At 46.7% G+C, this 22,649-nt stretch overlaps 2 protein-coding genes and 1 long non-coding RNA gene across 7 annotated transcripts; 2 read left to right on the forward strand and 1 right to left on the reverse strand.

The window, feature by feature from the left end:
- Positions 1-315: 315 nt before the first annotated feature.
- Positions 316-5,305, forward strand: FBXL15 (F-box and leucine rich repeat protein 15). The gene is made up of 3 exons (XM_085324794.1): positions 316-617; positions 1,395-1,897; positions 2,278-5,305. Exons 1-3 carry the CDS (start codon positions 435-437, stop codon positions 2,465-2,467), a joined length of 876 nt encoding a protein of 291 aa, XP_085180920.1. The 5' UTR covers positions 316-434; the 3' UTR covers positions 2,468-5,305.
- On the reverse strand, positions 3,953-18,395 carry CUEDC2 (CUE domain containing 2). 3 transcript variants are annotated; one of them, XM_085324795.1, is made up of 10 exons: positions 18,310-18,394; positions 16,780-16,886; positions 10,897-10,988; positions 9,889-10,032; positions 9,507-9,568; positions 7,915-8,048; positions 6,644-6,814; positions 6,226-6,287; positions 4,489-4,549; positions 3,953-4,099 (listed from the first exon to the last, which is right to left on the reverse strand). In XM_085324795.1, exons 3-10 carry the CDS (start codon positions 10,968-10,970, stop codon positions 3,953-3,955), a joined length of 855 nt encoding a protein of 284 aa, XP_085180921.1. In that variant the 5' UTR covers positions 10,971-10,988; positions 16,780-16,886; positions 18,310-18,394. The 3 variants fall into 3 exon arrangements, with proteins under 3 accessions (XP_085180921.1, XP_085180923.1, XP_085180922.1); XM_085324797.1 differs by lacking the exon at positions 16,780-16,886 and having other exon boundaries at positions 18,310-18,395; XM_085324796.1 differs by lacking the exons at positions 16,780-16,886; positions 18,310-18,394 and adding an exon at positions 11,168-13,006.
- Positions 18,396-18,472: 77 nt separating this feature from the next.
- On the forward strand, positions 18,473-21,917 carry LOC146584401 (uncharacterized). Of its 3 annotated transcripts, XR_014898205.1 has the most exons (4): positions 18,473-18,526; positions 18,898-18,945; positions 19,075-19,262; positions 21,662-21,917. It is a non-coding gene; the product is annotated as an uncharacterized LOC146584401 (long non-coding RNA). The 3 variants fall into 3 exon arrangements; XR_014898204.1 differs by lacking the exon at positions 18,898-18,945; XR_014898203.1 differs by lacking the exon at positions 18,473-18,526 and having other exon boundaries at positions 18,589-18,945.
- Positions 21,918-22,649: the final 732 nt, after the last annotated feature.

A 22,649-nucleotide genomic window follows, 5' to 3' on the forward strand; every position in this document is an offset into this window, starting at 1 on the left:
AGCTCCGCGCTGCCGCGACCCGCGGGGCTCCTCGGCCGGCGGCCCCGCTCCCGGCGGTGGAGCGGTGCGGGCGCTGGAGCGCTGCCTGGCCCGGTCCCGGCCGCGGGGAGGGGAGAGCTGCGGCGCGGCGGCGGCGGCTGGGGGGGCGGGAGCGCCTTCCCCCGCGGAGGGGAGCCGCGGCTGAGCCCTCCGGGAGGGCGGCGCAGGTGCGCGGGCTCGTGCCCGAGCAGCGAGCGTCCCAGGCCGGGGAGGAGGCGGGGAGCGCGGCGGGAGCGTGCCCTGCTGGTGGCGAGCCGTGGGGATTTCCCCCTTTGGGCTGGCTGTGGGAGAGGCTGCTGAGTTTCTCTTTCTGGCTGTTTGTCCTAGAGGTGCCTGGCAGTAGATGTGAGGTGATTTAGCCTGGCTTTCACCACAGCCTGGCTCCCTGGCAACTGATGATGAGTTTGACCCCTTCCAGAGGATGCCTCCTGGATCTGCCCTGGGAAGACATCCTGGTTCCACATATCCTCTGCCACCTGCCACTGCAGCAGCTCCTGAGCCTGCAGAGGGTCAGCAGGTCATTCCAGTCTCTCATCCAGCTGTATCTGGCCAACATGCACTGCTTTGACTCCAGCAAGGTATAGGATGGCTCCGAGGCTGGGGGAGACTCAGATGCGCCACTGCTCTGGGGCTAACATGGGAGCATGTGGCCATGTGGGAGGTAGAAACCCCTGGCAAGGATGCTGGTTTCTGCTCAGGAGCTTAAGTTAATGGCTCACTTGTTGGCCTGAACAGATGGGCTCAGGGGAGAGAGGTGGTGATTCAGGGCCCAGCAATGTGACTGTCTTTAGCAGGAAGCTTTGGGGAGCAGTGTGCCTGGAGCTCCACCCAGGCCATTCCAGGGCAGTGGCTTGCAGAAGCACAGCCAGCTCCAGAGTGGCACAGCCTGATAGATCTCACCTGGAGTGTGCACTGGTGTGGGTCTGCTAGGAGATAATGCTGTGCCCTGTCTTGAGGGGGAGCTTGTACAAGCCCTCGGAGAGACTGGATGGGCCTTGGAGATGCAGGAGTGGCTGCTGTTCTGTGAGGGGACAAGAGTGGTCTGGCAAAGAGTTTATGGAGAGCAGAGACATGGAGCTCAGCATGGGTGTATAAACTCAGTAGTGATGAGTGGGCTAGGGGAGAGAGCAGTTTTTGGCTCTCTGAGGGCAGTGGTAGAAGACTGGTCATGAGATGTTGTCGGGAGGGAAGCCTTAAGGCAGGGTTTGCCCTGGGACTAGGGGAGGGTGGCTGTGGTCACCTCTGTGCCACAGTGGAAGACAGGAGTGGGAAGAGCCTCTGGATAAGGGCCAGGCTGAGCCAAGCTGATTTGAGACCGTGGTGAGTGCCTCATTCTTCCTGGGTTCTCTGTGCAGATTGGACCTGCCATTCCTAGAGCTGCTTTCGTTAACCTGCTGAAGGACAACGAAGTATTGCATCAGCTGGCGCTCCAGAACTGCTCTGACTGGCTGACAGACCGGGAGCTGCTCCCGGTCATCGGGCAGAACCACCACCTGCAACAGATCCAGCTGAAGGGCTGTGCCCAGCTCAGCCGCCATGCGCTGGTGGCCATCTCGCTGAGCTGCCCCAATCTGCGCCGGCTCTCCCTGGCTCACTGTGAGTGGGTGGACAGCCTGTCCCTGCGCAGCCTGGCTGACCACTGCAAGGTGCTTGAGGCCGTGGACCTGACGGCCTGTCGCCAGCTGAAGGATGAAGCCATCTGCTATCTGGTGCAGAAGTGTGGCAAGCTCAAGTCTGTCTCACTGGCTGTCAATGCCAATGTGGGTGATGTGGCAGTGGAGGAGATTGCCAAGTGCTGCCCTGAACTGGAGCACCTGGACCTCACAGGCTGTCTGCGAGTCAAAAATGACTCCATCAGGTACTGGGCAATGTGGGAAGCTGGGGTGAGGATGGCAGGAGTGAGGAAGAGGAGGCATAGAGAAAGAAGAGTTGAATTTCCTTATGCTGGAAGCAGAAAGCTGCATTTTGGGGAGAAGCTGCTGGCAGGCCTTTCAGGAGAAGGAGGGTTTGCTACTGGCAGCAAATTCCCTGGGATGCCGTAGAATGTAGATGTGGGACACAGCTGACTTGGTCTGACCACGTCCCTTGAGTTTCTCTCTGGAGCTGTCATGTTGCTGCCCCCAAAGTACAGGGGCTGCGTGTGTGTGCACGCGCTGACCTGCTGGGAGTGGAGAAGAGGGTGAATTGTGTGCTCAGGAGTCCTGGCTTACAACCTGTGTGTGCTCTCTTTCTTGGCAGGGTCCTGGCTGAGTACTGTCCCAAGCTGCGCTCGCTCAAGGTGAAGCACTGCCACAATGTGGCTGAATCCAGCCTGAGCATCCTCCGAGGCCGCGGAGTAGAGCTGGATGTGGAGCCTCCGCTGCAGAGGGCCCTTGTTCTCCTGCAGGACGTGGTTGGCTTTGCCCCTTTCATTAACCTCCAGATCTAGAACTGCTGCTGCTGGGGGGGGGGGGGGGGAGGGGATGGATACGATACTGGGATCCCAGGAGGATGCCAGAACCGGTTGCTGCTGAGGCACGCAGAGAGAGGTCGTCCCATTGGTGAGGCTGGCCTGCGTGGGGCTCACTCTTCTCTCTGGGTGTTCACGAGTGTGCTCTGATGGTGTCTCCTGGGGAAGTAACTCCCTCTGCAATAGCATGCAGAGAGCGAGTGACTTGCAGGAACACCATGGTGCTGAACAGGCCTTGGCCAGGCCAGCCAGTAGATAGGACTTATTATTTGTTCTATTTTAAAACTTAAGTGGCAGCTGTCCAAGGAGCAGGAGAGTGTTTGATGGGGACTGTGGAGTACTGTCCCTTAAGGTGGGTGTGCAGGGCATGCCTGAAGAACTGTTGGGAACAAACTTAGCTAGCTGGAGCAGAAAGGAGAGAAGCTGCCAGTCCTCCTCTTGGAGAGGGCAGGCCCCTCTGAGCTCGGGGAGAGGGGGCAGTGTGAGCACAGCTCCAGGCGGCAGCAACTGGCTAGCTGGCATGAAAGGGCTGGCAGGGGCCCAGCTCAGGCAGCATGTATCTGTCTAGGCCTAGCTGCTTGCCCCTGGGCACTGCTTCAGGCCAGTGCAATGGAGTTGTTCTCTGGTACTCTGGGGCAATGGGCTCCTGCTGCAGTTTCACTAGAGGAAATACACCAAATCTAGCTATGCTGTCACTGAAAGCAGTTGATAGTTGCTGCTCATTTCTTCTAGATTCTGATTTATACTTTGGTTAGTGCCCAGGCCTTCTGAAACTCCATCCTGCTCCATGTCACAAGGCTGTGGCTTTCGCACTCAACAGTGGTGAGAGAAATGGCAGGGGCCCTGGCTGTATTTTCAACTGCAGTTTATGCAAGCTGTGTTGGCAAGAGTGGCCTAGCTCTGGTCTAAAATCCAACCTCCACCCTTGTAGCCACTAGGTGGTTAACCAAACAGCAGCTGCCTCTCGTGGAGAGCATGATGAAGACAGTGGTTAAGATAAGAGAGGGCAACCCTGCTCCTCTCCTTGGCCCAGGAAGGGTTGAAGGCAGTGTCTGTAAAGCACATGCACTCTCCAGCTGAACTACACACCAACTCACATGATCTTTATTAAACACTAGCACTCATTTTAAAACAACAGTGCACACAGACTTGTAAGAAGCTTGTTGCAAAAGCACAAGCCATATCTTAGATCTAAAAATGTCCCATGCAAGGAGTAAAGGAGAAAACCCATGACCTGGACAGCTGTTGCCCTGTGCCCTAGGGTGGTGGGACAGCTACGCACAGAGAGAAGGCCCCTCCTTGTCATCTGGGTTAGTTGGAGAAGCTGAAAGCAGTGTCCTGGCTCCCAGGTTAGTTCCAATTAGTGGAGGGTAGAAGAGTCCCTTCTCGTCGCTAGTGCCACGTGTCCATCCTTCCATGCCCAAGCCAGTGAGGCAGAGGCTGAAGAGCGGGAGAGACTGGCTGTCAGTGGAACTTGTACTTCCTGGCTGGTTTGAGGCTGATGTAAGTCCTCTTCATCTCCTCACTCTCTGGCTTCTTTATGTCTTTGTACCTCTCTCCCTTTGTACTCACCACTTGGTTATCAATATAGCGGATCAGCTTCTTGGGAGCCTGCAGAAGAAAGACATTGACACTAAGTGGACTGTCATACTGCTGGGGAAAGGGAAGGGCCAAGCACAAGCAGGGCATGCCTGGGGTGGCCAGCCAGACTGGGATGGACCGAGTTACCCATCACGTGTGCTGGGAGCCCAAGTCAAAAATGGGAGGGAAGCTGTCTGGTGGGGTGGAGGCAGGAGCCATGCTAGTCAGGAGTAGTTAAGTTCTGCCAGACCTTGCATCACCCCTTAGCTAAACTCATCTTTCCTCTTTGCTGACTAGTGGTCCTGTGAATGTTCCTTCCTTGCGACTGCCCATCTTCTTTTTGGGCTTGCAGTCAGCTTTTTAGACCTTATAGCCAAAGGACTTTCAAAGAGCTGGTGAGCTAGGTCTGCTCTTCTCACCTCTTTTGGTGGAGCTGGCCGATGTGTTTTCTGATCTTCTGCGCTATCCACCATCATGTATCTGAAACACAGTAAGTTTAGCAAATTCTATGACGTGTTGCCTAGAGCTGCTCAGAGCCTATGTCTTCTCTCCTCTGGCTGGTTTGTGGCTGTGCAATGTGTACTACTGGCCTAGACTGCAGCTAGGAGCACTTAAGGTTTCCCTCTGTGTGAAACAGAAGTTTCGTCCCTCTGTAGGAAAGAAGTGTGCCATCCTTCTAGTAAGAATCCAGAAGGATTCTCCTGGAGTAGCATCCATGGACGTTTGTGAACAATATCAAAACTCAGGCTGCTGAGACAATGAAGGCAGCCCTTGTTGAATGAAGAAAAGTCTAGTCTGGTATTTAGGCAGACTTGCTCCTTTTCAGCCTGAGTGATGGCAGCTGAAGGAGACAAAAGTAAGATCCGCACTGCACAGGGCTGAGCTGGCTGCTTCTGCCCTGAGGAGATGGTATGCCTTTAAAGCTCCGTGTACTACTTGAGTAGGAAGTGGGTTTGAGCTGGAAGCAACTTCATAAAAGCATCACCTCATTCCCTATGTGACTGACATACCAGGGCCCAAATATTTGCTTGCTGTACTGCTGGGTTACTGCTCTTGAGACTTTGGAGCTGGTTCATTAGGGGGACAGTGCAGCTGACTGTGACTTTTCCCTCAGTAATTAATATAGTTGCTCCTGTATATAGTCAACTATGGTGATCTGCTCTCTGTACCTGTGCTTGAGTGATGTTTGAAGCACAGGATGTTGCCAAAATGTCATTAAAGTGAAGTTCCCAGAAACACTGCTGGCAGGTGGTGCTTTTTGTTTCCTTATATGCTCCTTTGAAGCAAGCCTGCACATAACACAGGCAAGGACAGGGACTATTAATTCAGTCTGGATGACATTCTGCCTTGTTTTATCTTCCCTAGACCATCAGCTGTTTTTCTGTCACTGGGGAGGATGTAAAGTGGTGGAAAAGACATGGCTGGATAGACATGTGGAGTCTGCATGCCCACAGGAGAACACTCAGGAAAGCTGATACCTTAAAGTGGATTGATTAAACCACAGTATGTGTTCTCCTTCTGAAAATTAAAGTGCTTTTGGAAGTGAATAAAGCTAAACCAATCTAAAGCCATCTTCATTCCCAAGAAGTCTACAGGGGATTTCTGAGAGGATTCTTTAAAAACACCCAATGCACACCTGCAGTAACTGAGATTTAATCTTCCCAGTGCTGCTGTACAGACAGTCCCTTAAAGAAATCTTTAGCCTTCTTTGGACTGTCTCCAAGGACTGAGATATGAATGAGCTGCTGTAGTTCCACAAATCACCATGTGTACCTGAGCTGCAGCATGATGTTTGTGCCTTGAATCTCTAACTGGGACCTCAGCTGACAATACTGTGTCTTACTATACATTTGTAGCAGGTTGAAGTCTCACAACCAGCCAGTTGCTGTGCTCCAGCTGATGCAGGTAACTTACTTGTATTTCAGAGCTCTAAAAGAAGCAGGAAAATCCAAACTTGTTTTCCCACCCACTGATTATACTTACACTCAGATGTGTTTCAGCTACACCCAAATTGGCATCATAATATCTTTTCCAAGCATCATGCAGCCCACGCTCTTTACAGATGACACTGTCATTCTGACCTTGGTCATCTGCCATGACCAGCTTTATTGCAAACAGAATAAGGCTATATGGGAATCCTTGCATTTGGTACTTACTTCTGCAAGATAACCTGTTTTAGTTCCTCATGATTGGGTGTTCTGCGGGGCCGTGCCCATTCCTGGGAGGAGACAAAATAGGTGTGTTAGTAGCAAAGCAGTTGGGGTGTACAGCTCCCCCTGCTAGCTTAGCTGACTCCAGCGGCTGATGTAGCATTGCCAACCCATGTGGGAAGGGGGATGCCAGACACAGCTGCTCTGAGGTGCTGGCTTGGCTACAGGCATAGCCTGTCCTCCAGAGAGCCAGGAGAGGGAGAAGGGGTGGTGGTTTGGGGGGGTCTGCCTAGCTCATTGCTGGAAGTGGGCAAAGTTCCCACAATCAAAAGTTTCAGCTTGCAGTAGACAGCTGGTATATCCATATGTATCTGAGCACTGCACTGCTTTTTGGCCTGGTGTCACCTACTTCAGTGTACGATACCTTTGTGCTCACGCCTGCTGTGCCAATTTCCACCTTCTCCTCCACAATTAACTGCACTGCCTCCTCCAAGTTACCCAAGGCCATGGACAGTGCCTTCTCTGCCTGGCCCATGGTACAGGCAGGGAACATCTCCAGTAGCAGCTCCACTCCATCCTTCAAGTCATTGTCTTCCTAGTTAGAATAAGACAGACATGGGCTAAGCTGGGGATGTAGAGGGCAGGTTACTGAAAAGGGTCCCTTTGGTCTTGTATTAAGTCAGGAAATTCACCTTCATCCTTACACTTAGCTGAAGGCTGTCACTCCTTACAGCTATGACTGTAAATCTCCTTCCTGAAGCTGATATAGGTTTGCATCTTTGGCAAGACAAAGCACTGTTCTTCCTTTATCTCTTCCCCCTGTATTTCCCTTATGGTAGGGCTTCTGTTGCCTGGCTCATCTGTGTGGCCCTGCTTTCTCAGGAGTGAACGTTCTGGGCACTGCAGTGCCAATGCTCTATTTTCCCTCCCTGCAAGGTTGTATGATGTGCTCAATCAGGAAAGGAAGGATTGGCTAGGCACAGTGCCCTCTAGCCACATTAGAAGGCAACAGCCCCTCCTGGCCATGGACACAATGACTGACTGCAGAGTAAGAAGAGATCCATACTGGAGAAACAGCAAGCAGAGCTTGGGAGGTGCAGTAATGCCTGTAACACAGGTGATGCTGAATGGTGCTACAAGATCAGGACTGCTGCATCAATGACTCAGTGCTGTGTGGCTCAAGAAATACACAGCACAGAGGCTGCTTGAGGGTGGGACTTGAGTGTCCAGGACCAACACCTAAAGGCACCCTGTTCTTATGCAGGCTGTAGCTTGATAGCTGGGAAGAGAAATGGAGTGATCCAACTCAGACTGTAGAGTGAGCCTGGGGGAACACAGTTCAAGCACGGCAAAGCCTGGCTAGGGCTGCAGAGGCATCCTTACTGCACTGCTGTTGGATCTCTGAGGGCTCTGGGACAAGCTCCCATTAGCCCCAAGCCACCACATCAGTGGCTTGGAAGAATAAGCCAGTGATGGCTCATACTCTCCTGGCAACAGGTAATTTTCTTTTTCCAGTTAGTGACACAGACCTGTTGAGGCCACATAATGGAGGAGATCACAGATACCAGTGATACTATGTCACAGCCTATGCTGTGGTACCTTTCAGAGCCAGAAAATGCCCTTAGGTGGTGCTGGTAACCTGGCGCTGGGTGACCCTGCCCCCAGTGCTTCTGCTCCTCTGCAGGGTGGCCATACCTGGGCCCCAGCTCCCTCTGTCAAAGCGCGCAGATGTTTCCCGTTGCAGGCTCCTGCTGCAGGCTCCTGGCCCTGGGTCAGGTCTTCAGAAGTTGCTTCACTCCCGCCCTCCACAGCCTTTTGGCCAGGTTTCTCTTAAAGACACAGTGATATCTTTTGAGGAACAGCCCCACAAAGGCAAGAGCTCTGGGCTTTCTGTCAGTATTAAATTGCTAGTGTGTCATGTACCCTTTGGATTTGAAAAAATACCAACCATTCTGTTGTACCCTTCTTAGGTGACAGGAGGGGAAAAGTGCTAGTGCTCCTCCTGCCTTCAGTGGGGACAGCTGCAGCTCTAATTACACTGACCTGCAGGAAGGCAGAACTAACACATGCTGGAATGTTTCTGCCCTGCATTTCCAGGCCTTATCAGAGGCTGCTTCTGAACACAACTCTAGCTGTGAATTCTCTGGGCTTCTAATGCTTGATTGTGGATACTTATGGCATTTTTTTTGTCTTGTTTTTAAGAATTCACTGGTGTTTGCTCTAACTGTGAACTGGGTATGGGTTAGATTTTAAGTTAGGGAATACACAGTGGTCGTTCTTGTGCTGTGTGTGACCCAGCACATCCTGTGATCAGGTTACTCTGATTCATCTCTCTTTGCAGTTCTAATACAGGTTCTTTCTGTGTCACTCTAAGAAGAACCATTTCACCTCTTCTGTCATCTGTAAACTGGGATGGTGCTGTCCTTCCACACACAAGCTGTATCAGGATCCTCAAAGGGTAGGATGCAGGGGACCAGAGCAATAGGTTTTGTTAAGTACAGGAAAGCAGAAAGTAGGATGAAAGACAGGATTGTCTGTTCTACACTGTATGGCGTTCTGGCTCCTGAGAAGAAAGCAGTGATGATGCCAGACAAGCAAAATCCAGACTAGTATGCTCTGAAAGGCTTCATGCCCAGGCACTTGACCTATCTGCTCTCTGGTGGGAAATAGCTTTGACGATGGTAAATGTAGCACTTCAGCTGATCTGTGAACACTGAGGCTAGAAAGGACCCCTAGGATGGTATAGTCTTCTGCAGTCCTGCAAACCCCTCCCGTGATTCTGCATCAATACCAGGATACATGGGGTGACCAGGAAGTGAGTTTGAAGGATGCGCAAAGTCTACAAGTGATAAGACATTGTCAGCTGGATTCGGTTTGATGATGCACCTGACACAGGCTGCCCATATGGCCTTAGGCATATGGCTACCAGAGGCAGGCAGAAATCCCTACCATCAGAAGTAACCTACTGAATTTTGACCAGCAGCCTTGTATCTGCCATTTCTTCTTCAGTACTCTGAATCTGTTCTGAGTGGCATTTGGAGATCTGGTCAAGTGTATTTTACCAACCCTCCCCACCCTGTATGTCGGATAGTATTTCATGTGAGGTATACCTCCCATGTGTGGATCTCAAAAAACACCGAACAGTAGAAAAAAAAGTCAATCAATCAGACTACCCTATGAGATCCTATATGTTGCAAACAAGATTGTGTTTTGTTCTGTGACATTGCTCAACCCCAAACACTGATGCAGAATATACTTCTTGTGCTGAAATTCTCTGTTTAACTCACCTTTGTTGCGAGCTTCACCAAGCCTTTCAGAGAGAGAGAACATCATCTCACAAACATCCCCACTACAAGAGACAGAAACTGTGTAATTAGTGTGAGGAACAAGCACTAGCCTACCCTACTTAGCTACCTCTTTCTAGAGAGACCAGGCTTGCTGTGAAGCCCAGTGTCACAAACTGGCATTTCAGATGGCCGAGGACCTACTTGCAAACTATAGTGGGATTAGCATTTGTGTAGCCAGACAAAGCCTGATTTAATCAGAATGGCACAGGTTCAGTACTAATACCTCCTGATCTGGCTGTAAGAAAGAGTTTACGGTATTGAGAGGCTTGGGTCTAGGTCCCAAGGCATGGCACATACATACAAAGCAATCACATTCACACACCTATGTATTTCTGCAAAACCAGGAATATACGCCTCCATCATTTCCACAAAGGTGTCCATGTCAAAGGTCTCTTCAGAGGACTCTGGTGAGCCCAGCTCTTCCAGGACACCCGTGATGTAGGAGAAAAAAACATCATCCATTCCACTGGAGACAAAAAGAACACAGGACATGGAAGCAGGGTCAGCAGGCCCATTTTCTCTCACTTTCTCTCTCCCCCTCTTCCCTCTAACTTTGTGTCTTTCTAAATAGAGCAGCAGAAGGACCCTTATAGCCTGTCTCTTATGTTATGCACAGATCTCAGTAGGAAAGCCAGGTAGCAGGAAGTCAGTGGCTGAGTGGGAAACTTCTAGGGATAATACAGAATACTGCAGAAAATATTGCATGCCATCCTCTTCCTGGGCAGCACTGAAGGAATGCCCCAGCATGGGGCAGAGGCTATGCTACTGTAGGTACTTCAGCTGAGCTGAAATATTGCAAGTGCTCAAAACCTTGACTTTTCAACACTGACTGGTCAGGTGATGTCATTATACTCCTGTCAATTTGCAATTCCTATGCGATGCAGCGTTCTCTTCTTGCTGTCCCACACTTGGGTCACTGCTGCCACCAGCTGCAAAACCAGCTGCTGTGTTCCAGCCTCCAGGTGGCTGTATTTTTGCCTGCAGGCAGAGTTTGCAACAGGGAGCACCCTGACATAGCACTGTGCTGTTCACAAAGCCTTCTGGGATCACTGTGGAATGAAAGGAATTCTATATTCTAATGTATACTATTAGGCAGGAAATTAATCATCTTGGTCATCAAAGAAATGACATGCTAAATTGTAATGCTAATAATGGTTGCTCGAACATTCACACTAGACCAGGTGCATCCTGAATCAGACTTAAGGAAAAGCAACACAAAAGATAGAAAAGTTACAATGCTCCACTTGGAGCTCAGCATAATGTGCAGAGGGGCAATTAATACAGAGCAAAAGCTCAAATGATGATCTTGGATGTTCCTATCTAGACATACCTGAAGTCTGCAGCAGGGATGTGGGACTGGATGAAGCGTGTCAGTGTGTCTCGAATGATCCTCTCAAGCGCCATATCTCTTCAAATCTTTTTCTTTAAAACATAAGAGGAAAAAGAAAACTCCATGTAATTTCAAAGGCAAGAACTTGATCAAAAGATCAACATGATCAAAAGGTATGCATAGTATAGGAAAATGTACGCTTTCCATCAGAACAATTCATGAACCTCTCCAACCTGACATGTCACCCCTAGGTAAAAGCAGTCAAAGATACCTGCAAAAAGCAGCAATATGAGGAAATATCAGCCGAACTCAGTCTCTTGAGTATCCTGCTCGTGTTGATGCTGACAGTATGCAGCTGTATTGCACATGTAAAACACCTCCCGGGGCAGCATAAACTAAAGCTGGAAATTCAGATATGTCCGGCTGCAGGACCTCAGACACACCTCCTGAGCTGGAGCATTGTGCAGCAAGCAGGGGTTGGGTAGGGGGTTTGCTTGCTCACTGCAGGAAGGGCTCTTAGCTCCAGTTAAGAGCATTTGTAGTGATGCCTGCACTCAAAAATGATGGGGAGGAAAGTAATGCCTCTTGGAGAAAAAAAGACAACCTAGAGTGGATTTCACAGAGAAATACCAAGCAGGGCAGTCAACTAGTCTGCCAGCCAAAATATCAAAGGTCTCCAGGTCAGGCACGGACTGCCAGTGGAATCCTGCCCAAACAGGAGCCTGTTGTTGTGCTTGGTAAATGAGCCATTCTGCAGCTGCAACAAGGGGCACTTGATAACCCCAAACTCGCAGGGGAGTGCTAAGAATCACAGACCTCCTACACAAGCAATGGCAGAATGGGGCTGCCCACAGCCCTTGTTCTGCTATCAGTACCAGGCCTGAACTGAACCTGGTGGAGAAAAGCCACTCCTTAACTATTTCTCCCCCTTGGGCCTACAAAGCTGCCAGGTGAACGAACACTCAGCATAAGCCCCAAGTTCTTCCTGAGGAAGAAAATTAGCCCTGCATCTGCAGGAACTGTCATAATCATTGTCCATAGAGCTTACAGGCTACAGATGTCATCATGCTCCCAGCTGTACTACTCCCTGACTTCATGTGGAGCAGTCTAGTGGACTGCTAAGAAATGATTCCCACAGGAATCAAGGTTCAGGATTTCCTCAGATGAGACTTCCATAGCTAGCAAGATAGAAGCTGGACCACTCTAACCACATTCAACGCAGCTCTTTAGGGGCCTAGAAACAACCAAAGCCCAACTGCCTGTCAGCAGATGTATCTTAGAGTTCATTAAACCCTGCACTGCACTTGGCTACCATCTCAAGACCATAGCAACATGCTATGCAGCATGGCAACAACAATGCATGGCAGCAACAACTCCTCTGTTTGTGGCTGGCCAGAGAAGCACACCCAAGCCAGCCAGATCTGCCTCTAGCTATAGTCATATTGAGGCTCCAGTCATTTGTTTCTTGACATAGAGGGAGAAAGCTGAGACAAAAGCTTACATGAAAGTGCTCTGCTGGGTCTATGGCATCACACATTGCTTCTCATTACAATGATTCCCTACCTAATAAGCCCAGTCTGTGCTCTTCTACTCTTCAGGACTTTGAAAAGATACAGATACTAGAAGTTTAAAGAGACAGGACTGTCTCTTCCCGTATCTCTATGTCAGCACCACTCCCTTGAGGCAGGAAGACAAGTAAGCAAAGACCATCACAACAGCTGGCCACAAAATGTGAAACATGCTGACAGAAGAACTACTCTAGTTTTCACCACGATCAGGGCTAAACACAAAAGCTGCCTAATCACCTAAACTCTCCTGCAGCTATGATTAATATTGACACTCCCACGCATCTAGATCCAGTAACTAAAGAAGAAAACAAACCCTGTTTACATTTATCTCTCATTTGAGACAAAGAACAATCAGTTATCAAAGCTGCACTGTTACATGACCAACAGACATACACAAACACAGCACCTCTGCAACAATAGCCAGGAGAAGGCACCATCAGACAAGGTTTTTTGTTTGCTGTTTTCCTTTTAAGCTAAAAAGTTTCTTTACCTTCTGTAATTTCAATAAGGAAATTTGCATTTCACAGTATTAGAGGAAACCAACAGTCTAAACACTCTTAAATATGAGCTCATCATGCAAAAACCAAGCCTCCAAGTGAACTCCTGACCACTGTGCTGCTGCTTTTGTCTTTCAGCCTCATTAGGATCCTTTGTTGGCATTTTTCTCACTTTTGCAGATGTCATGGCCTGCAAGTGTGAAAGCTGGCAGTAAAAATTACCATGTGTATAAACACCTTCCAGCTGCCTGATTGTTGTTTGTGTGTGTTTTAAATGAGTCATACCTCTAGCAGTGAGGCAGAAACAAGTTTACCTTTGTTGTCTTTGCAACATACACAGAGAAAGGTGAACTTCCATTTCAGACATCGGAAACCCAGTGATACGATTCTGACTCTCACTGGTAGCAAGATGACTGTCCTAAGCAGCCAGTTTTTCCACATCTTAAGCTTCTGTGAATGCTGGCTACCACTGACCTCCCTGGAACTTACAGATTTCAGAAGAAAAGTTATTTTCTTGTTGCAGAAATTAGGGATGGAAGATTGAACCATAACAGTCAAAATGTTCTTTCCACCATCACTACTGTCCAGACAAATGCTTGTTTCCTTCTTACTCTGAGTCTTCATGATATCCTGGGAACTGGAAATCTATAAGATTTTAGTCCTTTCCCTGAAGCAAGCCAATATTCTGGGAGAGACAACTATATAATAACCAGTAACATTGCCTGACAACCCAATTAACTGAACAACAGAGCACAATTCACCACGTCAAAGGCACTTTTGTGAGCACCATAAATTAGCTGCTAGTAATTTATTCTTATCAATAGAACAGGCAAAGTCACTCATCTCTTTAAGCAAAGACACTTGCAGTCAAATCAGACTGGAACAAAAGAAATATAGGAAAAAAAATAAATTGGCATCAGAAGTATTGTAGCTATGGCCAGTTCCTAATTGCTCATTTTGAAACCACTTTCCCAACCTCTAACAACCACAAGGAATCCTGTTTTGAAATGATTTCAAATGTTTTCCCACAGAGTTACCATGCTGGTATCGGAACAAAAGCTATTTCCTTGAGTCCGTGAGAGTAAAGAAAGCACTAGATTTTACTCATTGGGCATAAATTCCCTCTGGCACCTCACACAAATACATCCACCAGCACACCCAGATTTAAGGCTTACACCTAGAGAAGCCAAGCTGCCACCTTTAGCCTACCTTTGAAGAAAAGAAACCCTTTAATGAGAAAAGCATGGTCTTACAATAAAGAATAGAAAGTGGCTAGCTGATTTGGTATTTCTTCATGGGTCAGCCATTGCCTTTGTACCTGGAGAACCCATTTGTGCTCCCGTAATACCACTCCCACAAGACTGCAGGTGCTAAGCCTTCTGAAAGACAAATACACCTGGATTCCTCAAGGAATAAACTGATGTTGTTGCATGTTCTTCGCACATATCCAAATGTAGAATTCCATAGCTCATGACAGCAAAACACATTATGTATTATGCCTTCAAAAGCCACATTTTTTCCAGGTGTGACATCTAATAGTTAAGAGAGAGATTTAACAGTATGGCTTATCCTTTGTGCACAGTTTTGTGGAGACATGATTTATAATGCACTGAATGATCTAAAACTCAGCAGCAAAAAAATCACTTTCTCTAGAGCGCAATTGTATTGAAAAGGTGCTAACATTGTTTTAAACTTCTAGTCATAATTTCAATGTAGATATTAAGATCACTTTGGTAGCTGCCAGCTGATTCAACCCTGTCTATGAAAGTCAATTCTTGTCATTATAAGCGGGGCTCTGTTTAGCATTCTGCATGGAATAAACTTTATTTTTCTTAAAGATACAGTGAAGACACATTATTCCTGTTACTCTGTTCTGAGTTAGTGGCTTAAAACTTTGCACTGTCAGAACAGGAAACTCACTGGAAGTCCCTGTAATTTTTTAGACAATCTTAAAACACTGGAGTTTATCATTAGAGTCTCCAGTGGAGCACTATAAGCCATCTCATTAAGACAGGATTGGTTTGAAATAACAGCAGTGTTTATCCAATTCATGTAACATTTCCCAGCAGTCTTATTTCCTCACCTCAGGAAGAAAGGAGTGGTATCAGTTTTCAAAATATGAATGTGAAAATTATTCATTTTCTGTACTGGATACTTTGGCCAGCAACTATAATATCCTACTGTCTGTCCTGAGTTTCTGGCAATCTCCATCTCTCTTGCCCTTTTCCTCTTATTATGTTAATATCAAATTTGCTTTCTGCAAAACAACTGCAGAACTACACCCTCCTGTAAGTACAGTTACCCTTGCAGTGTATAAAAAACCTGCCTATTCTGTATTCCAGAAAAGCTGGCTTCTCTTTGTACAAGGCATATGATTCTGCCTTTCTTTAAAATTGAGTGAAAATCTGACATGTTTGCATATGGCTAGATCATTTCTGAAGGCTCTCCAATTTTCAGTAATCATTCTTAAGCAGTCAATGTGATGGGATGGCGATGATTGATTGTGCCCTGGACTTTATATTAACAAGACAGACTTGAGGATAGCAATTTAGGAAAAGTGTTTCTGAGCTAAGATGAACTGTCATTCGGGTGTATATCAACTTTTATGAAATCATAAATTTGCCTATCAATGAGTTGAAGTTTCTGTAACTGGAAGGAAATGCATATTGTAGACTTTAAAAATATTCAGAGCAGGTCAGAGAAACTTCAGGTAAAATTGATCTGGCGGTCCGGCAGAAGGATTGACTAAAATCTTTAGAAGGCTCTTTCAGCCCAAATCTCAATAATTGTTCTTAAATAGGTAAGTAATGGGACAGGGATAGTTCACTGTGTCCTTTCATGCAGCTGTATGTGTGCGTGTGTGCATGCACACGCTTGGGGAGGAGTGGACCCCTGGGATATATGGAGCTCTCAGTTCACTCTGTGAACCTCAACCTCAGAGGAAATCTCTTTTATGTAAACAACATATATCATGTATACAATATAAAAAGCAATAGTCTGACCTGCCAGAAGAGACAGAGCTGTAGCTTTATTCCACTTCACCTACGGATATCAGCAATAAGGTTCCTATAGCTTCTTTCCTCTGGAAGTGTTTTCAAACCTCTTCTTCTCAACTGCTTCCTAATTCAGTCTAACAAACTCATTTCCAGGACCAGCAGGAGAAAATAAGGAGCAAATGTCATGCTTTGTGAAAGAGGACTAAAAAAAAACCCTGTCTCCAGCTGAAGAAAGCAAAAGGAGACTCAAACCGAGGGGAGGGGTTTGTGAGGCAACAATTATCATGCCTACAGGCACTGAAGAACAGCTGTTTTCTCTTTTTCTATCCACTTCTATCCTCTTCATTCAAAATGCAAGGTTTTCAATTGCTACTCTTTAGCTAAAAATACAACAGACACAAGTCTTTTCTCCAAAAGAAATTTTCACTACAAGTAGCAAACTATTTTATTTTTGGAAACTTTGCTCACTTAAAACAACTTAAAGGAACACCTTGTAGACTCAATTTCAGTGCTTCTGTTTTTGTTGCTGAAGTCCCTGAAAGGACTTCTGTAGTGTGTTTGCTATAGGAGGGCAGGCTGAGTTCGCTGTGCACATACTGCAATTAACTGCTTAATGCTAGAACATTAAAATAAGGCTTTTGTTAATAACTTAAGTCTCTTCCACTAGACTAACATAACACATGAAACTAATGTTGACAGCCAGAATTCTCCCTCCCCTCTGAGAGCCATACTGGATGCTTGCACTTCCTAGAGCTACTCAGCCAATATCTGTGGTCTAGCTATAGTTCATGATACTGTGCTCTGCTGACACTGGACCCTTACCTGAGAGGGAGTGTACAAAGACTCAGCTCATGGTCAGCAATTGCAAATCACTTTGGTGATGGTAGTAGAATCAACAGCCTATGAATGCTTAGCCCAAGTCAAGAGTCCTGTATGGGAAATAAAAGCAGAATGAGCTAGACGGAGCACAATAGACTCTTTCTTTGTATACTAGTGTCCTTACGCTATCATTCAAGTCACTTGTGACAGTGTTTCCTAATGCAAAGGGTACAACTTTGTCCTTCGGAATAAAAGGTACTACAAAAAAAGACTAATTTGAATGCCAGAATATCATCCTGTTAGCCTTAGAATTCACTGTCGTGTTGGGATTTTTTCCCAACATTTATACTTTCTGTAGTATGGCTTGAAAGGGTCCCTGAACATAATTAATGAATTCCAGAAGAATTTGTGGCATCATCATGACTATGAAATAGAACTTGTTTCTGGTTGCTTTAATAAGATAGACAAGAAAACACGGGTTGGATTTCCCCTGTTGTTGCTGCTGCATGCTTTTGGCACATGGTCAAGGGCAAAGCATCAGAGACCCAAACAGGGTAAATGGCTGGTATTTAATTTATCTTGAGCTATAATCCTAGACCTAAAATACTGGCTGAGTAACTTTGGGAAGTTATCTATTTCCACTGCTGCTATTTCCCCTCCTGTAACAACAATGATAATACTCAGCTATTTATCTCCCAAGGACTTGAGAGAGTTCAGCAATACTTAAAAAGCACCTTAAGTAAATTCTGTAAAAACACTAAATACCATTTCGACATGATATATATCTTGAAGCACTTCACTGCCTAACTTTAACACCCTCTTCAAAAGTAATTTGCTTAAATAACAGATGTCTTTACACACCAGGGACAGTAATTATGCTTTTCTGGCACTAGTGATGAAATAATCCTAACTTCTGTAGTGAGCAGCTTTATGCCTTGCAAAAGCATACCTCCCTACTGCTATCCACAGTAACTAGCAGGCTTTTTCCCTGGAAAGAACTAAGGCTCTTTATAGGCTTGCAGGTAAACCAGTAAACTCCCAAATTATAAATCTTGCTATCATTACGCAAGTGAGAATTAAACAAAGCTTCTGATTTTTTAAGCCTCCCATACGCTCCGGCCCTGTCCCCAGGATTACGCACAAAACGAAAAGCTTTCTTGAAAGGGGCAAAGCACAAAGGGGGCCAGAACTGTGCGGGGCAGGGGGACGCGTGCTTTACTCGGCTGCATGCAGGGGTCCCGCTGGTGACCGTGGTCGCTACGCCCACGCCGCGCCCGGGCCCGCGCCCGCCTGCCGCTCACAGGCCCCGCAAGCGCCCCGCGGGGCGGCGGCGGGGCGCCCCGGCGCGGGCAGCCCGGCACCACGGCCCGGGCTCCACGGCCGCCTCTCCGCACGGCCTACCGGGGCCCCGCCGCCCTCGGGGGCCTGTCCCGTCCCGGCTCGCCCCCGCGGACGGCTGCCGCCCCGCCGCCCCCCGGACGCCGCTGGGGGACGGCCGTTGGGGCCGTTAGCGGCCGTTGGGGCAGGGGTCACCTGATCACGCGCGCGCGCCTCCCCGCCGCGGCCTCGCTCTCTCCCGGCGCAGGTCCCGCGCAGCGCGCTTGAAAGCGTCACGTGGCTGCGCCCGCCGCCAGTCATAGAGGCAGGAGCGGGAGGGTAGAGCGGCCTCGTGCTGACGGGCTCCCGCGCCGCCATCTTCGTTGCGGGCAGGAGCTGTTAGGCGGTGGCCCGACCGTTGCTCTGGCGCTGGGTGCGAGCAGCTCGATCCGGTCCGATCCGCTCACTACTAGCGCTAGGGCGCTCGGGGTGCGCCGGAGGGCTCCCGGGGAGGGGGCTGCGGCTGCCGGGCCCGGCAGGCCAGAGGCCGCCCAAGGGGCGGTTGTGGTGACCCCAGGGGGGGAGGCGGGGAGCCTAGGGCCACTACTGCCCCGGCAAGGTGAGGCCTGTGCTCAGGGCCTCTGCACTGCCGCTGGAGAAGGCAGAGGGGAGAGAAAAGGTGGCAAAAGGTGATGGCTGGTGGTAAGGATGCCCAGGCAGGCAGTGGTGCAGAAGTACTTGCAGTCGGAGAATGCGGGAGTCAGTCACTGAAACGCCACCATAAAGTGAAGTTTTCCTCCCTAGCAGCTCAAGTGGCATGTTTGCTGAGTGAAAATGAGTGAGGCTATCCAGGTATTTGGGATGTTCTTCCTTAGATACGAAGTTCTTGTCAGATGGAAGCACTGATCCCTGAGCTTCCACTTTCAGAAAAGGTGGAAGCTGCATCAGAGTTGCCCATCTCCATTTTTTCTCTTCTAAAAGCCTCCCTGCTCAATCCTACATTTGACAAGTTTCTGCTTGTGCCTTTCTTCTGATTGGGAGACTGGAAGAAAGGACTGCTTTACTTCAGGGGAGCCTCGGGCCCATTTGGGAAGTCACAGCAGAGCAGTGCTGATGGACAGGATTGCTGCTTTTGCCTTGCTCACTGCAGCCCCCCATTTCCCAGTAAGGTGAGCTGTGCTTTCATTTACTTGGTTTGACAAAACTATCAGATGCTTTCTGCAGCAAAAGCTTTGGCAACGTCAGCTTGAGAGAAGTACCATGGTACCAGGTGTTTCTCCTTCATAAAAATTCTAAAGCAGCAAGGCATAATTATTTTCCAACTCAGTAATATATTCCTAAATATATATCTTGCTCTTCAGTAATACATTGCTAAATTCCAAACCGATGGGCCTGATTCTGCCTTAGACTGTATCAGGAAAAATTCAGAATAATGCCAGTCAGATACGGAATGTTACTCCACACTCACTCCAGTGGTCATTAAAAGCAGAATCTGTTCTCATAGGTTTTTTTTTTTCTGCTTATATACATTCCTCCCTTCACCTTATGTTAATATATTTCATTTTTCTCTTGACTGCTGTTTGCCACACTTACCCAATACATTGACTGAAACTAATTAACTATGCAGTATTGTTTTTCCTCAGTTGTTCTGTGGTTTTGTCTTAGTGTGGGAAATGAAGAGTCTGAAAATCCCCCATCAAATCTAATACTGCTAGGACAGGTTTCAACTTGTATGATGCCACTGTATAAAGGGCATACTGGAAATGCCGCTGCTTCTGGGGCAGGTACAAGATGAAAATTGTATTACATCACAGCGAAGTGGAAGGGGAATTTTTGAAGAAAAAGAAGTAGCACATGTAAAGCCCCAAGAAATTAGCAGACTTTAAAGCTAGGAGAAATGATCATAGTTATCTTGTCTGACCTTATAACTTCCCTGAGTTAATTCTTCTTTGAACTAGACCAGGCCTTCCCAAACTGATCTATGTCCAGGATAGCATATGAGGTTTTGCTGCCTTTTTCATAGGTGGTCCATTGCACCTTGTTCAGAAGCAGAATTTAATAACTAAATTTTTGTGTGTGTGAGTGTGCTTTGTAGTTTCCTTGACTTACCTGGAAACCTCAAGACCCTGGAGATGTTTTGAGAGTTCTCAGGTGTCATTAATTCAGACAATTCATAAACCTTTGCTTTAGATCATAGGTTTTAGAATGACAGCAGTCAGGACCTCTGTTTTTCTACATTGCAAATCCTTAAAAAGTTAACTGTCAGTCTGGCTGGTAATCAGGTCAGTCTGTCCTAGGGAGAATGAAGGCAGGAGAATGAAGGCAGGAGAAAACCGCACTAGTCTTTGAAATAGAGATTTTAGAAAATCTAAGGTTAAAATGTGACTAAAATTCTCCTACCGGTGCTTAGGCTTCTACTTTTACCATACTTTCTTGCAATATAATGTAAGAGGGTGGTTCTTTTTCTGTTTACATTAGGGGAATATGATCAATATTGTGGTACTGATAACAGGCGCTGGAACAAATTTAGCAATTAATTGCTCCCCTAATTTAAAGTTAAATTCAGAGTTTCTTGACCAAGAACTCTGTAGAAACTCCACAAGGTTTCTATATTACAAACACACACGCACCAAACATGCCGTTTTTAGAGAGTCCAGGCAGAAAGGAGCAACCCAGCAGGAAATGGTTCTTGAAGAGCCCTTCCACTCATCAGTCATGGACTAGTGCAAACCAGAGAGGTTAACATACCATCTAATTGGTGGGATCCTGTTCCCTCACAAACCTCATGAGTAATGCAGGTGTGTTGAATCAAGCCAGATGAGTATTGTTTCTTCTCTAGCTTGTTATTAACTCCTTGTTGTATAACATACTTAAAGTAAGTTTCTTCTGTGGTAATTTAATGCGTGGGTGTATAACATTTGTACATGACTAATTTTAACTGTTACACATGCTTCTCTTTTATATTTGAATTGAAATTAGAGAACAAAAAAATGTATTCTATCCACTTTGTCTTGCCCCCTGCTTAATGTAGGCATGTTCCCTAGAGTAGGTGTTCTACAGATTTTGTCTATTCTAGTTTTGAAAAGCTCTGGTAATGGGGCTTAACCTAAAGAAAGGAGCTCATTGCAGAGGTGTATCTCCTGATATTCTGGCTATATTTGTCATCTTTTTTAGTTAATTCCATCATCTATTCATATGTGTCCTTCAGACTATTCAAAATATTTTCTTATCCATTAGTAGGCCCAAAATATCAGTACATAGCTGTGGTTTTTGTCCACTGTTTTTATTCTTACTAAGCCAAAATGCACTTTAATGGTGATTTACCTTCAGTCTTCTACAGGCCTGCTTTGGCAACTTAAAATAACTGTACTTCTAGAGCTAAAAATCTCTGGATTTTTTTGTTTTGTTTTTGCTTGTTTTAGTTCAGAATTGCATTTATTTTTAAGGCATTACAGCAATTCAGACCTTAAGTGCGTAAAACCTCTGCACGCTCCTGTGAAAGTGCATCCCTCTCCCTGATTTCCTGCTCCTACCAAAGGAGACTGACTCTCCAAATTAAATTTTGCAGGAATTGCCGAGTTGCTGTTTCTCAGGACAGAGAGTAAAAATGGAGTCCTGGAGCCCTCTGGTGGATGCGTATAGAAAGAAGTCAGCTGAACATGTGAGTCATTAAACTCTGGAAACGCATTGCCATATTCATCAGTATACATATACACCAGTACATATACTTAATTTTAAATCCAAAAGGGGTTTCTTTCAGTTCCTCCTGAGAAAACTTATCTTGCAATTTCAGAGTCTTAGAAATAAATGAATCTGTATCTTGACATTGCAGTTAGATTTTTTTTAGAGTCTTTTTGTCTTTGCTCTTCCTTGGTAACAAGAAGCTCTACATGGATATTTCCTTGGTTCTTTCTGTCACGCTGTGCCTCCTCTGCTTTAGTGCTACATGCACGTTTTATCACAATTACAAAAATCTTGCAGACAAGTAACAGACAATTCTAAAGATGTCTCTGACAAAAGAATCTGTTTCATTCCTGTATTGTGGCTTATTTAGCTTTCTAGTGTTCACAGGTATAAAAATGTTTTTGTGACAGAGAAACGAGCAAATAATCTAAAAATAAAAAACAAAGTTGGTGAATAATAAGTAAATGAATAATTTGTCTATCGTCTTTCTGTCAGGGAACTCCTTATGCTTTACATTTGTGTCTTTATCATCATTTTATATATGGAGCACTGAAGGATGCTGGAGCGCTTAAGGATGATTTGTGTTTCAGTATGAGTCTGTCTGTGGCAGAGCCAGAAAAAGGAATCAGTAATTTGGGTTCCTTGACTCTTTTGCCATACTACCAACTATATTACTTACAAGCCTTCTTGAGGATATGCAGGAGGAAAATGGTTGGTGGTCAAAGTCATTTTACAGTCTCTGACTGTGAGGTGTTGAACAAAGTGTAAGGAAGTGTAAGGAGCCAGGGTGCCTTTTTTTGAGGCAGCTTTTGAACTGCTATGTTGACTTACCTAACCTTAAAGGAGCAGTAAGAATGTGATACTTAACACTA

The sequence above is a fragment of the Rhea americana genome, unplaced genomic scaffold (assembly GCF_003343005.1).
Source record: "Rhea americana isolate MKP2758 unplaced genomic scaffold, rheAme1 scaffold_93, whole genome shotgun sequence".
NCBI lineage: Eukaryota > Metazoa > Chordata > Aves > Rheiformes > Rheidae > Rhea > Rhea americana.